We start from the raw sequence: 17,158 nt of genomic DNA, 5'->3' as shown, positions 1-17,158 counted from the left end.
TTGGATTTGGATGTTGTCAGTTGAAACTGATGGAATCCAACTTAAAAGTTAATTTGAAAACAAAATTAAAACTGTGTATTTCTACCCCCTATACAAATGGTTAGGAGGCTAATGCATACAAAGTATAAGGAGCAGCTGGAAGGTCTGTGTTAATTCAGTCTGTAAAGAAACAGATAAAGGAAGCATTTTAGTCCTGACTTGGCTTCCTAAAGGGATTGAGAATTTATCCAGTAGATAAGAATCCAGTTCTTCTCACAGGTGAACAGCAAAATGAAAGAATGTTATAAAAGGCATCAAGGGAACACATAGAGGGAGAATAATTTTGCAGAAAAGTGGTTGAAAACTACAGCAGGTTGTGTAGACAGGCTTGGATATCTCAGTTCTAAGAAGTCTTTTTCAACTAAATCAAAAAAGCTGAGTTGCCCAACTTAACTTTAAAGTTGGTCTTGTTTTAGCAGGAGGTAGGACTCCAGAGGCTGCTTCCAATCTAAAGTATTCTGTGATCTTCAGAGAAAACAGGGAGAAAATCCACCTCATCTAGGGCTTTAATTTTCCATCTACATCTCTTCCTGTGGCCAGAGAGCCTTACGCAGTACTGTAGGGACCAAGTAACATTTCAAGGAATATGAAAGTCTTTTCTGCTCATGAAGCATGTTTTTTTAATCAGTCTTGAAGCAAATCAAGGTAACTATAACTAAACAATTGGAATAGTATTGAGTATGACAAAACTTTAACCACTGAACTATTTTGGTTTTGTTTTTATGCAGCTAACGCAAATCTTGAGAACAGGACAGAACACCTGGGAAAGTAAAAATATCCTTGCTGTTTCATTTGCTCCACTAGTGCAACCAAACAGAAATGACAACGGCAAACATGACACTGTGGGACTCCGTAAGTGTCCTTTGTGCTTGCTCCCTTTGGCCTGCTGGTGGTGGTCTGGAAGTGGGGAGATGAGGCTGTACAGATAAAATATTTTATAACAGGAACATACAGTTCAGCAAAGCAGTAGCTCACTGATATGTTTTTTTGCTCCTGGCCTATATTCTGTGTTGCTAAACAATTAATATCCTTAAAATGATAGAGTGTTTCCAGACTTCTGTTTATTTAGGTTCAGCTTCTCCCTTTCTATTGAGCTGTAGATAAAATAGAAAGCTAATATTAGGTCTCTCAGGTGTGCTGAGTTTCTGATTGTCTCCCAGAGAAAACTCTATCATTCCCCCTGAAATGGAAGAAATAGGTCTAAACTGCAGCTGTGGTACAGGTTTTAATTTCTGTGTCTGCTTGCTGTGTCTGTCTTCAACTGATATGGTCATGCCTAGCTGATTTTAAGTAGTTATTTGGGTTGGCTTTATAGCTGCTTTGAATTAGGTTAGTAAAGGTATTTAGAAAGTCTCTGAAAGTACATCTGTTAATGGTATGAGGAAGAGGGGGAAAAATGGCAGCAGTGTAGTGTTGAAATTTTGTGTCAGAGTAGTCAGAGCTAGGAGTAGAATGATAAATGCTTTCAGTAGCATGTGAGAACTTAAACAGAAAGCCTAGAAGGTAACAGCTTTTTTTCCCCTCTGTTTTGTTCTGTTAATATATACCCAAAGGGAACCAATCCTCCTTGTCCTCTTCACACAATTCTTGCCTCCATGCATGTTCTTGAACTGTGCAGCCTTCAAGAGTCTAGGATGTCCTATTATGTTGCATTGTCTGTAACTCCTGATCTGGCTATTAATTTGAAGTGTAAGTGTGCCCTTGCCAAGAATGGTTCTTTATTATAATTACCTTTGCCCTTTTGTGTTTGAAGCATAAAGATCCTTTCCTTTATGTAATCAGTTCTTTTGCAGAAATCACTAATTTTGGTTGTTTAAACTTCCCAAGTTATTTCCCAAAATTAATTTGTTGATACAAGATGGGTTTTGTTTTCCACTGTTCTTTGCTTTAGATGTAGCCCATAATTGATGGGCTGTATCATGGCTAACAGTGAAATACAGAGGTGACTTGTCAAACTTTCTGGTCATACTGTGGTTTTATATATTTTAATTCACTGGAAGATAGAAGAGGATTTTCAACAAAAAATCCCATAGCATTAGGTGCTTGCAGCTGCATTGTAGCATGAAATCAGTAAGTTACTCTCCTTTCTGCTGACCAGGCTGGTCTAGTTCTAAAAAAAGAAAAAAGAAAAAAAAAGGGGGGGGGGATGTAAAAATTAATAATCTGAAGCTCAAGATTTGAAAATTCTAGGTAATTTCTTTTTATAGTTGACTATTTGTTTCAAATCCACACATCTATAAAAGTTCAGAGTAGTCCAGTAACCATTACACTTCTGTAAACTTCATTGCAGATGTCACTATTAAGTAAACATGGAGCCAGTTGTCAGGCAACCCTTGAATGTCTTCTGACACATGTAAGGTTATATATAGATTAACAGTTTTGACTCTCATATGTACATCAGATTTAGGAAGAGATCTGTCAGCCAGTCATTTGTGAAGTGGAATCTTTCTCATAGAAAACTACAGAGGTGTTGGTAAAAGAATCATTTTAGCAGCATAGTTATCAGTTATGACACTGTTCACTGCTGCTAGATGACTGGAAAGAAGTGGACTTGGAGTGTATAAAAATTCCATCCCTTTCCTCTCACAAAATAAATCCCTAGTACGAATAGTTCACATTTAGGAGAGAAACTAAGACAAAGACAGTAGACTGTACACAGATTTTTATGTTAAGGGTAAATGATTTGATGCCTTACTCAGTAGCAGAGTGGTTACACCTGTGTGGCATGTTTCAGCAAGGATTTTTTTTTTCTCCTCCTTAGTTGTGTATTCAAATAGATCTTGCTTTTAACCTGCATAGGAAAGTCTTGCAGAAGCTTTAGGTCTTGACTGCTTTTAGGTATTATGAATGGTTGGGAAATGCCAGTTACAGCTTATGATCTGGCCTTCTTTTTCTTTGAAGCTTTTAAATGTTTTCAAAACCAAATAGGATATAATTAATCATAACTAGCTCTATAAAAAGTACAGTTGGTTTATATTATCATACAGGATAAGAAAACTGAGAGCTTACTGTATTTACACCTTTTTCAGGATGCAGTGTTTCAAAGTTGTGTTCTCTCTTTGAGTTGGGTTTATATTAAACAATTGGGGCTTGGTTTAGTTTGTTGTTGGGTTTTGGTTTTGCTTAGGTTTTTGGTTTTGGTTATTTTTTTTCTGTTGGCATTGGTTGAAATCATTATTGCCAGTCACAGGTATCCTTATGGGCTCAAATATGAGAAACTAGCATGACAACTTAAATCAGTGTAGGAAACAAAAGATTTTGTTCAAAAAAGAATGTTTCCTAGTTTACACGCAAGATTGGAAGTGTGGTTAACATCTTTGTCAGCTACCATAGACAGTGGAATTGAATGCATCCTCACCAAGTTTGCTGGTAACACAAAAATGTGTGGTGAGGTCAGCACATTGGAGGGAAGTGATGCCATCCAGAGGGACCTTGACAGCCTTAAAAGTGGACTCATGCAAACTCCATGAAGTTCAACGTGGCCGAGTTCAAGGTTCTGCTCCTGGGTCTAGAGAACAAATTTGTCTATGCACAAATAAAGATTGGCAGGAGAAAGGATTGAGAGCAGCCCTGAAGAGAAGGGCTTGGGGCTGGTTCTGAACCAGAAGCTCAACATGAGCTACCAATGAGTGCTTGCAGGCCAGAAAGCCAACCCTGTCCTGGCATGGATCAGACAGAAAAGGGCAGTGGTTCTCCCCCTCTGCTCTGCTCTTGTGAGACCCAACCTGAAGTACTGTGTGCAGTTCTGGAGTTCCCAGCATAAGAACAACATAGAGCTCTTTGAGCATGTCCAGAGCAAAGCCACAAAAATAATCAGAGGGCTGGACCACCTCTCCTCTGAAGACAGGCTGGGGAAGTTGGAGTTGTTCAGCTTGGAGGAGGCTCCGTGTTGACCTTATAGCAACCTTCCAGTACCTGAAAGGGGCTGAGAAGAAAGATGGGGTAGGGTTCTCTGCACAACTTTGCAATGAGAAAAGAGGCAATAGTTCAAAGCTTGAAGAGTAGAGATTTAGGTTATAGATATTCAGAAATTCTTTCCTGCGAGACACTGGAACAGGTTGTCCAGAGAAGTTGTGGATACTCCTTCCCTGGAAGTGTTCAAGGACAGTTTGGATGGGGCTTTGATCAGCCTGGTCTAGTGGTAGGTATCCCTGCCCGTGGCAGAAAGGTTTGATCTAGATGGCATTTTAAGATCACTTCCAATCTTAGCCTTTCTATGATTCTATTCATCAGAGCTATTTCTTCACTAGCTTCCCTGCTGCTGCAGTCCCTGATAATTTTATGCTACCTTGTATAGGAGCAAAGGTGAGGAGCAAGAAGGTCAAACAAACTGCAGAGTTTTGATTGGTGGACTCCTTTGTTTTTGTTTTCTTGGAATTATCCAGCAGTGGGTCATCTAGGATAGCCATCCACCAGTCCAGCAACACTTAGTCATCACATGCCTGTCTGTCATTGGAAAATAAGTGTCTTGGCATTTTACTTGTTTGTTTTATCTAAAGAATCTCAGTAGTTTCGATTCCTTTTCTTGCAACAAAGATGACATATGTCATTGATCAGCTGTGAAATTGAAATGGCCCTCTCCTCACCAGTTAGTTAGGTTCAGTATGAAGTAGGGAAAAACACAGTGATAAGAAGACAAAGGCAGAAGAAAGGCACTTCCTGAAACAAATGTCCTGTGAGGGTAGAAATTCTTCTCTGAGCAGGAGAATCTCAAATCAGGTACAGCAGTAGGTTCAGAGACTTGTCAGGTGCCAAAAAAAGACTGTATTTGTTGTATATTTGCTTAAATTTTTAAAATAATCTGTTTGTACTTTTTAAATTTCTCTTTCTTTCTGTCAAAAAGCCTCTTAATTTCTTGGTGTGTGTATTTTCTCTAAAAGATATTGATTACATTCCAGAAGCCATTTTCAGCACAAATAAGTCGTTTATGTATGACTGGAATTGAAATTTTCAGTAGTGACTATGCCACAGGGTTTGTCAAGATGGATATACTGACCCTTGTTCCATTTGTGTTATTGTATCATGGACTAAAAATTCAGTTGTTCTTGAATGTTAATCTTATGTTAATCTTACTGCCTTACAGTTTATTTGTTTTTTTTGCTAGGAGGAATTTTCACTTAGTGATTAAAACTTAACTCTCTCTTTCATTTTAGCTCCATGTGCTGTTAGGAATCTACAGGATCTTGCTCGAATATATATCAGACGCACCCTTAGAAACTTCATAAATGAGGAGATGAAGGCCAAGGGTATTGCTCAGAAGGCTCCTCCAAAAAGAAAACGGAGGAGATGTCGTAGGCGCAGGATTAACACCTATGTGTTTGTTGGTAATCAGCTCATTCCTCAGCCTCTAGATAGTGAAGAAGATGAAAGAATGGAAGATGATAACAAAGAGGAGGAGGATAAAGATCACAGTGAGGCCTTGAAGCCAGAAGAGCCTCCTCGAAATCTGTTGAGAGAGAAAATTATGAGTCTACCGTTACCCGAATCTTTAAAAGCATACTTGACCTATTACAGAGAGAAATAACTTGTTTTAAGTAGAAATAATGCCTACTGATAGTTCCTTTATTCTTGAAAATGTAGCATTTAAGAAGTAGGTGGACAAATTATTATTAGTCTTTCATCAAGACTGAAATACAGCGATAAATCCATAACTTGTCTCTATCTTGTCTTTGCTACAAGGAAGACTTCCATTCAACAGTAGAATCCCTTTTTAAAAATCTATTTTTCTTTAATTTTTGAAAATGCTGTTTTAACTCTGATAGATATATATATTCCATTATGCAGCACTAATGAATATTTTGCATGGTAAGTCTTTTGATCCCTAACAGATTTGTATTGATAAAAGGATGAGTGAAATTTTATATATGCTCAATAGTTGTTAAACATGTGCATCTGACTTGATGAGCAATTTGTCTGTATTTATTATTAGGGGAACATTTTAAACATGCAGACACTAATCCTCTAATGTCAGAATCAGACCCTTTTAAAGTTTATTTTACTATGGCTTTGTTGCAATCATTATTACTATGTTGGTACAGATGTATTCCAACAACACAAGTGCAATAAATGTATTCAGACATTGAATGAGCTGGCTTTAATGAAATATGGAAATACAAGTTCTGAAATGTCAGATTACCCTGCTACTTCTGCATTTATATCTTTTGCCAAAAGATCTTGAGAAAAGTAACAGCTTCTCTCAGAGCCTTAAAGAAACATCGTATTTGATAAAGCAATGCTTGCTTCAGCTCTGCTTATATTTGACTCCATTCTACACTTTCAGTATTTCTAACTAGAGGCACTTCCTCTGTTCTGGGAAGTTTAGGACAATACATTTTGTTTATTTCTACAGCATTCAGTCGAAATGTTTGCTAATACAAGATTGTAATGTAGATTTCAGTCATCTATATTTACTGCTTTTAAGTATAGGTAGAATTTCCATGAGTTAAGTTTATGTTGCTTATTGGGATAGCTATAATAGTAGAACTTAGAATTTGTTCAGCAAATGCACTTTAGTGAGTTTTATACTTAACATGCATCTCCAAGAAGGTAGACTTGTGCTAGGCTATATTTTGTTTCTGAGCATGGCTCTTAGCACAAAAATATTTATAAAAACAAATGCATCTTTTGGAAACCTAAGAGTAGCAGTGCAACTGTGGGGACGCACAATAGTGCTGATTTAAATTCTTCTACAATTTTTCCCTCTTCTAGTTGTGAAGTTACTTGCAGTTCTCATTTTTAACTTGGTTTGCATTTACCATCTTAATTTCTTCATTCTGTTATAACAACCATGAGGGAAAACACTATTTATTAAGAACTAGGCATGATATGCATTGAAAGCCACAATCATTGGACACGTCTGCCTGTTGGACCCAGTGAAAAACATTCCCTTTGAAACATCCTGCACCATTAATTTTAAAATACTGGTAACATTTTTTTGTGTTATAACAATAAAAAAAAGTAATTACATCTTTCTAAAGCAGTGAATGTTCCTAGTTCAAGTATTATAACTAGCCAGTATTCGTGTGGTCTGACAGTCCAATATTGACTTCAAAATGTATAAGTATTTTGTTATAACTGAGAAGGAAGATAATGCATAGTTGCATGAAACTGACTTCTTATGATGCATTTCATGCTGTAGTCCCTGTTTTTTAAGGTACATAGCAGTAATGTTTAAGTGGAACTTCTTGAAGGCCTGTTGTACCAGCATGTGGAGTTACTTTCTGCAATATATTTACAGTATAAGTAAACAAAACTACTTCAAATAATTAATCTGATTTTATTTTAAAAGCAGGAAAAACTAGTAAGAAATAGTTTTCAAAACAAAAAGATACTAATAAACTAATTGCTTCAGCTGTTAGAATTGAACATAATCTTGGTTTAAATGGATTATTTTAGATGGAGTTTAAGTAATCTGAAGTTGGAGATGTTTTTGTCTATCCTTTTCTTGGAATTTACATCCATAAGCTCAAGAGTATGAGATTACTAAATATTAAATACTTCAAGGACTATACGGGATGCTTTTTGAGAATTAAATTTCTGCATTCTTTCACACCTGTGTATTGGGAAGAGTGGACGTCGGATGACTTGTCATGATTCTTTAGTATGTAAGTTTTTTCTGGAGTCACTGAAAGAGAATGTTTCTTCTGTGTTTTATATGTGGATTTATTTTACATTCTTGAATTTATATTTACATAAATAAAGAGGTAGAGATGCAAAATGAATTAAAACAATTTTTGCCATCTCAGTTCATGATGCGGACGTCATTGCAGTAAAATGGTGGGGTTTTTTGGTGGTTTCTGCTTGCTTGAATTTCTGTCTTTCCGTGCAAGTATTTTCCATTTTTTGGAAATCCTGATACCAGCTTGTTTGGTTGGGTTAGTAACTTCCTAATTAAAGGGTGTTCTTGAATGTCAGAAATAAAGTAATTACACCCTTTTTGCTAAATTTTGTGGGGGGTTTGGAAAGGTTGGAAGATATATTACTTTTGACATAGGAAAACTGTTTTTTGGACCCAGCACTACTTTTGATGTACTGTTGTGGAGAGTCAGTTCCTTCTGGAGAGTCCAGAAGCTATACTTGCATTATTGTCAAGAACAGGTTCATGGGTTTTTTCCCCAAGAACTGAGAATTCTCCCTCAATGTGATTAAATTTGGAGAGGTTTGACATAAGAACAGCAAGAGTGGTGAGCAACTACCAGCTCCCCCTTCCTATTGAAACTCCCTCTTGGTGCAGCCTGATTTTGTTACCAATTAGAAAAAAATCCAAGGTGGGTAGGCTAGGCTGACTAGCAATATTGTAACTGTGGTCACTGTAAGGCAAGTTATGATTAATTGGAACTTGCAGTGGTGTTTTATCTTCAGTCTGGAGTAGGACTCAAGATTGGTGCAGTTCTTACTGGAGACCTGGAGTTTTTTAATCCCATATTGTTCAGGAGCAACAAGTCAGCTGCCTACCAAAACATGGGAAATGGTTTTCAAATGGTTTTCATTGAAATGAGTTTTAACAGCTATGTTCAGCTGAGCACTATATCTTTTGGGTTTAAGTGCTGGCAAGTTAAAGTTAGTCTTTCCTTTTTTTTTTTTTTTTTTTTTTTTTTTTCACTTTTTTCATCCTGTTTTTTTTCTAAACTATTTTTTAAAATGCAAATTTATCTGTCAGTTTGAAAACAAATAGGGAATGTAATCAAATGTGCTGTTCTGATTAAAGCTGTTTTAACTCATTAAATATTCATCTTTTATCTCCTGAAGTGTCTCCTCCTGTCATTCATTGTGTGTAAAACTGAAGGCTTTTACCTTTGTGTGATTTACTAATCATTTATAAAAGATCAAGGAGGTGTGTGATATGTTCCTCTTAGAGTTGTCCATGTGACTCTGCTTTTATGAGGTCCTAATAATTTTGCAAATACCTAAACCATGTATGAGGCTCTTTCCATAAATCTCAGAGGGTCATTGGAGTGTAACTACCAACAGTAAGGCTTTAAAATTGTGTTTTATTCAATATCCTTCAGTAAAATTAACTTCAGTAAAATCAAGATTGCTGGCTTGATAAATGCCTGTCTCTGTGGCTTCTCTACTTTCCCAGTGTGCACGTCAGTTTGCTGAATGACTCTCAAGTACAGCTGAGTTGATCATCTAAAGACTTGCACCATGTTTATGATGTGTATGGCATCAAGACTTTAATGCTGATTCAGCAGTGTTTTAAAAAATATAACATTTTCAAAGTCTTCTTGTGAGCCTTTTTATTCTGTGATGGCTTCATGAGATTTGTCAGGGGAGCTCAGGAACTCAGACTTCCTTATTAAAGCTCCATGTTCTGCTGCTGCAGGAATCTCTAACAACTAGCCATGATGTTTTGCAAAATATTTCAGTGCTGGAGAGAAGTGAAAGAACTGCAGAAGGTGTTGAATTGTTGTCTCTCCCTCTTCCTTTGTGCATTCATAAGCAGCCATGATGATCATAAACTGGAAGGAGAGGGAACAGAGGGCTAAAGTGTGTCAGTGCATACTAGAATGCTGTTTATGTCAGCATTTCCTTGCCATTTTGCTGGCTTCTTCCTCCAGACTGAAAAATAATTAGGTTGGACATTAGAAAAAATTTCTTTACAGAGAGGGTGATCAAGCATTGGAATGGGCTGCCCCGGGAAGTGGTGGATTCTCCATCCCTGGAGATATTTAAAAAGAGACTGGATGTGGCACTCAGTGCCATGGTCTGGTAACTGTAGCGATAGTGGATCAAGGGTTGGACTTGATGGTCTCTGAGGTCCCTTCCAACCCAGCCAGTTCTATGAAATAATTCATTAGGAGTTCCTGATTTAGGACAATGCTGACCACCATATTTCTCTACTGATAACTTGACTACCCTGCTTCAAGCATCTTCAGAAGATGCAAATAATCTCCACAAACGGGGAAGTGTTCTTGCAGGCAAGCACATCTAAAGGATTTTTTGCTGATACACAGTTTAGTAGTCTTTCCTCTCAGACATCCTCCTGAGTTCTTGCACCAGTATATTAGGTTTCTTGAAGTGGCTGCTATTCATGTCACATATCTGAAAATCAGGATATTTAAGTGAGAAAACTAACTAGTCAGGAGTCTTACTTTAGGCTCTTGCTTCTGAAATCCTATTGGTATATTGCAAGTTTTCGTTACACATCTATATTATAACTTATCTGTCCCAAGATATTCTGAAATAAACCATCATGAGTTAAGTGGTCATTTTTACTGAAGCTTTCACACACTTACAGACATCTTAACAGTCCAGTATAAGAATTATGTTTCATCACGATCTAAAAGTTATAAAATAATAGTGTAGTTAGAGTAATATTATATAGAGGTGGAAAAGAAAATCACAGTAATACAATGAATACAATTAAAATGCAGCACATGCTCTTTATTTCTGTTTCTTTTCTTTGAATTACACTTGACTTTGTTTCCAAGTATTAAATACACTGTTTTCAGGTGCTGGGGAGGGTAACACAGTTCTATGTGTCTGCAGTCCTTCTTGGGAGGACTATGTTGTTTCTGGTTCTTTCTTACTCTCCTAGAATCGGCCTGGGAATAATTTTTATGTTGGTAATGTGCCTTTGCATCTCCATTCTTAATTGTCCTGTAGCTCCAGGTTGCATCCAAGTTTTTTATATAAGAGAATGCATTTTGCTACCTCTAAGGATGGTTTCTCAAACTTCAGGTCTGCATTTTATTTTTTTTTTTAACCATTAAAGAGCTGTGGGATCTCCTGTGCCAAGTGTTGGTTCCTACCTCTTGCCACCATCCCGTGCCAGCATTCATCTATAGCACCTCCTGCATCCCCACTTCTCAGAGCTTCTGTTCTCAAACCAGAGCCACCTTTCTGCACTATGGCATTGTGTGAGAATGGTGAATACCTTGTTCTTGCAATAGTAAATGCTTGTTATTGTTAGGTATATAAAACTATGGTTGTACAAGAAAAAAGACAAATATGAGCAAAACAGGTTCACTATAGGCCTCAAGGTCAACTGGGGTGATCACTGTCACAGCTACACTTGAGTTAACACCAACTTAGGGGTAGTGGTTGACATTCCCAAGAGCACAGAGGCTCTTCAGAGGGCTCTGGACAGATCAGAGTGTTGGGTAATTTCCAACTGTATGAACTTTACCAAGGAGAAGTGCCAGATCTGGCTCCTGGGACTTGGTAACCCTGGATATTTTTACACTGGGGAAGAGGCTGGAGAGCAGCCCTCTGTAAAGGGATCTGGGGATTCTGGTCTATGGCAGGTTGAACATGAGCCAGCACTGTGCCCTGGCAGCCAGGATGGCCAAGGGGGTCCTAGGGTGCATCAAACCAAGTCAAGGGAGGCAATTGTCCCACTTCACTCTGCACTGGTGTGGCCCTATTTTGAGTACTGTGTGCAGGTTTGGGTGCCACGGTACAGAAAGGACACAGAGCTACAAGAGAGTGTCCAGAGGAGGGATGTGAGGCTGGTGAAGGGTTTAGAGGGAGAGCTGTGTGAGGAGCAGCTAAAGTCACTGGGTCTGTTCAGCCTGGAGGAGATTGGGAAAGAGAGCTCATGGCAGCTCCCTGCTTCCTCACTAAGGAAGGAGGAGGAGCACTGACCTCTCTGATGTCTGGCAATAGGGCCCAAGGAAATGGAAGGTGTACTGGGAGAAGTTTAGGTTAGATATTAGGAAAAAGTTTTTCACCCAGAGGGTGGCTGAGCCATGGAACAGACTCCCCAGGAAAGTAGTTACGGCACCAAGCCTGCCAGAGTCCAAAAAGCATTTGGATGATGCTCTCAGACACTTGGTGGGATTCTTGGGGTGCCCTATAGAGGGACAGGAGTTGGACTTGATGGTCCTGATGGGTCCCACCTCAGTAGATTCTGTGTTCTATAAATCTTAGGATGCAAAAGCCATCATCAGGTGAAGGAAAGATCAGATGTTGCCAGTCCAAAGGCATCACAAACTCTACAAGTCCTCTCTCACTCTTACAAGTCCTGCTTTTTCCCAGATTGAGATCATGTTTCAGTCTTACAAAAATATGAAAAGCTTTTGTATCTGTACTTGACTAAGTGATCAAAAAGCATATATATGAGAGCTGGGACAGGAGCAGGGATAGAGGAGAGGTGGGTATTATTTATAGGAGAAAGTGACTGGTAAATAAACAGCTCCAGATTAGCTTAGGTCATAAATTAGCACGAAGTTTTGTTTCTTTTTTTTCAAAATCTTGAATTTTTGGCGGTTTCCAGGTCTATGAAATCACTAGTGTTTGTTAACTTGAAAGGAGATTTTGCTTCATGTTTAAACCACTTTAAATGCCTGTTGTTAGTCTTTCTCACTCTAATTTTTGTCCTGGCTTTGTCTGAATTGTACTGTGTGTATTTGTGCTGTAATTGGTAAAAACAAACATACAATGTCCTATTTTTGTACTGTTTGCTCCACATTTAACAAATTTCATAACACTTTCAGTAACATGTTAACAGCAGTGATCTTTTTAGATAAACATCCTTCAAAACCGTGTTACTTTTACTTCTCACTTTTTTTAGCTTGTTTTTTCGAAACTCAGTAGGCTGGTGCTCTACAAATTAAGGACCATGTCCCTGAAGAACCTTACTGAGAAATTGTATAAAAAAACATTGTGCATAATAAATTACACCAAAAGAGGGCACTGTTGCCTTACAAGATGCATAAAGACCGTGTGCTGACAACTGATAAAAATGACAAAATTATATTGGTACTGATGTTTTTGTAGCAAAATATGTCTTTAAATAACTTGCATAGATACTGATCTGGAAGATATAGTGTCATTCTCCAAGTCTCTTTACGATTTTTCCGAATAATTTTCTGAAACTTTTGTTTAAGGGGTAGAGCAAAATAGGTTTTCTTTCTGAGGCAAGCTTTAATGTAGTGAGATTTTTTTCAGAGTTGCTGATATCAATAAACCCTTCCTTTCATGGAAATCAAAGGTACCATACTGTAAAAGGGTCTGTAAGCACAAGCTGTTTAACTGACCATTAAATGTCTTCAAATGCCAGAGTTGTTTTGGATTTCAGACAACATTTCTTAGAGATACAACCCCAGAGAAAGCACCTTGGAATGCTCCTTGTTGCTCTGCTGCCAGGGGCCCTCACAAGAATTTTGGGCATTGTAGCTTTGCAAACAGATCCTAGTTCTGCTTTCCCTGTTTGCAGGAACAACCAAGCCAGCTGTCCAAGCCTCTGGATTATGCAGACTGGCAGTTTTGCAGTCCTGGAAGTTTATAGTCTCTGGCAGTTGCTGATTTACTTCTGCAAATTGGGAAAAATACGAAATGGGGGCCCAAAAAAGCAAGTGTCATACTAAAAGCATGAGGCAAGATCTGTCCCACTGTTTCCACAGCATATCTGAGGTTTGCTAATGATGCCAGTGGTGAGATGAGCACTGGCAACAGTCTTACTCAGATGCAGTTTCATCTTCTGTAGAAAAACAAAGTGCATTTCTGAACAATTGTGACAGTGAAGGGAGGACATGAATCCTGACTGAATGTTCAAAGGCCAAAGTGAGGCTTTGCATGATGCAAAAGTTGATGGGCTTGTTATGTTACCTCAAATAACACAAGGCAGACAAAGTGCTACTAAGCAGCTTTCAGACCAGAGTTAGTACATGAGTGATCTCCTTGAACCTCTAGTGCTTCCTTCTACAACATCTTTTTTCTACTCTTGGACATTCCTTAAAATAGGGATGGTGTGGATACATTATATAAAGCTGTTACAGCACCATCATCTTGAGTACATGCACTCAGTGACTTCTCCCTTATCCAAAAAGTGGGATATTAAGTTTTCATTAACCCTTACAAAATCTTTTTAATAGTGACATACATCTCTACGACCTTACCTCCTTTACAAAAAAAGAAAAATCACACATTTTTTTTCTCCCTTGAGCACAGAAATATGCCCCATTAATTTTCTGAAGAAGAAGGGGAGGTAACTGACTTTTTGGGGAATGACAGTGATAGAATACTAAATTGAGAGTAATAGTACATTCTGATATTACTGTTTTGCTGTAAACATATCTCCTTTTACTGCTATTAAAATCACACTAATATCCTTTTCTCTGCAGTGGTGGTAGCATCAGGGTGAGACAGACTTAGTTCTATGACAGTAAGCTTTCTGGTTTTTTATCCCCTACTTTTCTTTCACCTTTTACTTAATCCATGGACTCCAGTGGTCACTAATTGCAAGCCACTGCCAGAATAAGACCCTGGGAGGGGAATGTCATCTCTGATAACACATGAAATGTTAAATGCTTGTGGTTAATGGAGTTATGAGATACTTTTCAGGCAAATGAAAATTTAAAAAGAAAACAACAAAACCTTGCAAACTGTGTAGGCAAAGGCCCAGAAAAGAGTTCAAGTGTTCAACTGTGACCTGATGAACCTAAAATTAGTATTTGTATGTCCATGTATTCTCAGCTGCTACCTCTGATTCCTACCTGCCTGTCATGGTGTTTAATGTAACTTAGCTGTCACTTAAGTCACAACAGGGATCACAGAGCATATATTCTCCAGTTCAGTTTGTCCTGAAAGTACAGAACACTCTGCTGAATTAAGCCGTGGACCTTGGAGAAGATGAATGTTACTATTGCAGACACCAAGAGGTACTGATTCAAGTACCTCAAAACCAGGAAGACAATAATTTTCAATGAAAGTTCCCCTGTGACAGGCAAGAGAGCTAATGGCAATGTTTGGAGGATTTTATGGAAGTGAATGACAAGCATCTTTTCCTCTCTTAGGCTTATATATTTGTGTCTGGTTGAATTAGTTCACCTCATCACACTGAACTGCTGTGAATCCCATGCTCTTGCCCACGAGTTGTCTCAGGTGTGCCATGGTTGGGTACCAAGATACCGGATCTCAATCTGTTCAGGGAAAAAAAATATGTATTTACTTCCACATGTTTTATATTAGGTTTAAATACTTCTACTTTTTTTGTTTTCCCCAGGGATGATAGCTTTTTTTAAAGTCAATTACCTTTAATGATGTAGCCTTGCTTTGCTTCTGAGTTGTTGGAGATTTCAGAAACCATATAGAAAAAAAAAGATTTCAAGGCTATTGAAAGTGTTTGGTCTCTCAAGCAAGAATGGTAAAAAAGCCACCAATGCTGCTTTGACAATTTATAAAGCTCTGTGTCAAAGGAATGCTTGGGGATATGGCTAAAAACAGACAATAAAATAATTAATGAAAATAGCTGAATAACATGCTTCTCTCTGTATGAGTATGTTAGAGAATGTAAACATTCTACAAACTTTGCTTTAAACAGGGTATAAATTTCTGACTTGGATTTTACCTGTAACATCAATGTGGTAGCACTTACAAATATAACTCTGTACATCGATGAAGAGCAGCAGTCTACTCATGGGTAACTGTGAAAACTTATTTAAGTAAATAGGAGTTCTGCTATCACCTCCAATAAATAATGGATTTCACCACTGCAACAAAATTTCCTATCTCTGAAGAGTTTATAGTATAAGACAAAGAAGATACGAAGTGTGTAGGAAAAGAATATGGTATGCAAATAGTAACCAATTTCTTGTCCCATTAGTTTTTGCATTTTCTTTTTTCTTAAAAGAAGTCATTCAAATGGAAAGTGAAGCTTTTTCTGGGTTGGTTTGCTGTATGCAAAATGGAGTTTCCATAGGAGCATGAAAGTTTTCCTAAGATGTGAGAGGAAGATTGGGAGGTGAGAAGAAACGGAGTAACAGACAAAAGGATGTGTACCTGGCTTATTTTGGAATTTTACTAGTAGAAGGTGAGAGGGAGTGAAATGCCATTGGTAGTACTAAGGTTGGGAAGAGCAAGCTGCTGGTTTCCATGTCCTGGGTGGGAGCCTCCTGAAGTTTTGTAACCTGCCAAAGCCCCAGCAGGACCTGGTGGCTCGGATGAGTGGTGGTTGGGCTGCTGGGGCACAGCCTTGCTTGATTTCTGACCTAATCTGACCAAAAGGGATTTTAATTCATTCTCTCAGATCTGTCCAAATAACTCAGAGGATAGAGAATAAATTTGTGTAGATGCTTATAATGTTTCACACTAGTGAAACATAGTCAAAAGTCCTTATGTCTTGAGTGGGTTGGTTTCATTCATGTTGAAAGCCCTTGGTTCTGCAAACTCTCTTGGTTTTGGGATCCAATCTAAAATGTATGTAAGACCTCAAAGAAGAAGAAAAGAAAACCCGCTAAAAAATAGTCCACTGAGTGTCTGTGATATGCTCCTGTGCTACATTAAAGTGTTTGAAAATACTCTTTGTCTTTTTAATGTGCTAACTTTTAAGGTGTAGATTATTCTGCATGGAAGGTGAAAAGAAATGTGATTTTTCTAAGTCACTTCAACTGAAATTATTTTCATTTTAATGGAATAATTCAGTAGGCATTAGTTCTGAGATAACTTTAAAAAAAATGGTCCTGACTGGGGAGAGAAAATATTGTAATTTCAACCTGCAATTCAATGTGTGTTCAAATATTTTGTTTTAAACATCCTCACAAGGAACAAACTAAACCCAGGAAAAAACAAAAAACAAAAACCAAACCAAACCAAAAAAAAAAACAAAAAACAACAACCAACCAAAAAAAAAAAAAAAGGTAGGTTTTCTATTCAAAACTGGCAGACTGAGTGATGGAGAGACATGGGTTTAGCTGAGACATCTCTAAATGCAGTCCCAGGGGGGGAGGAAGGAAATGTTATGGGAACTGGGGAAGGGGTAGAGCCACAAAAATGGAGACAGTTCTGACTGTAAATGTTAAAAAAAGAAGTATGCAGAGATCAGGTTGGGTGGGAAGAGCTGTGGCTGCCTCTGAAAAGGGAGTGTGATGACCTCACTGGCAGCCACAGGGTGCTGATTTGGGGACCAACTCCTGCTCCCTTCAGCCTCTGACCAACCTTAGGACTTGCCATGAAAATGCTGTAAAATAAAAAAAAAACCCCAAACCATTCCTGTAGTAATTCAGCTATGAAGGAAATAAAGAGCTGACATTTTCACTTTTTTCCCCAGCAGAAAGGAGGCATCTGTTAGGTGGATGCTCAGCCCTTTCAGTCTCAATGAAGGCAAATTATAGGACTCACTGTTTATAAAACTGTAAAACTTTAGACTTGTCTTCTAGTCCTACCTTCTTTTCAG

General features: G+C 38.1%; 1 protein-coding gene across 7 annotated transcripts in view; it reads left to right on the top strand.

Moving 5' to 3' along the window:
• PCMTD1 (protein-L-isoaspartate (D-aspartate) O-methyltransferase domain containing 1) overlaps nt 1-8,786 on the top strand; it is a 45,208-nt gene extending 36,422 nt beyond the window's left edge. For 6 of the 7 annotated variants that reach the window (XM_071737520.1, XM_071737522.1, XM_071737523.1 and 3 more), the window contains 2 exons: nt 768-891; nt 5,193-7,834. In XM_071737520.1, the coding sequence (XP_071593621.1) occupies nt 768-891; nt 5,193-5,563 (495 nt within the window). In that variant the 3' untranslated portion in view covers nt 5,564-7,834. Of the gene's footprint in view, nt 1-767; nt 892-5,192 lie in introns of all 7 variants that reach the window. The other variant, XM_071737526.1, reaches the window with a different exon arrangement.
• The last annotated feature ends 8,372 nt before the right edge of the window (nt 8,787-17,158 follow it).

The sequence above is a fragment of the Heliangelus exortis genome, chromosome 2 (genome assembly GCF_036169615.1).
Source record: "Heliangelus exortis chromosome 2, bHelExo1.hap1, whole genome shotgun sequence".
In the NCBI taxonomy this organism is placed as follows: Eukaryota; Metazoa; Chordata; class Aves; order Apodiformes; family Trochilidae; genus Heliangelus; species Heliangelus exortis.
This window is presented reverse-complemented; position numbering and strand designations above follow the sequence as displayed.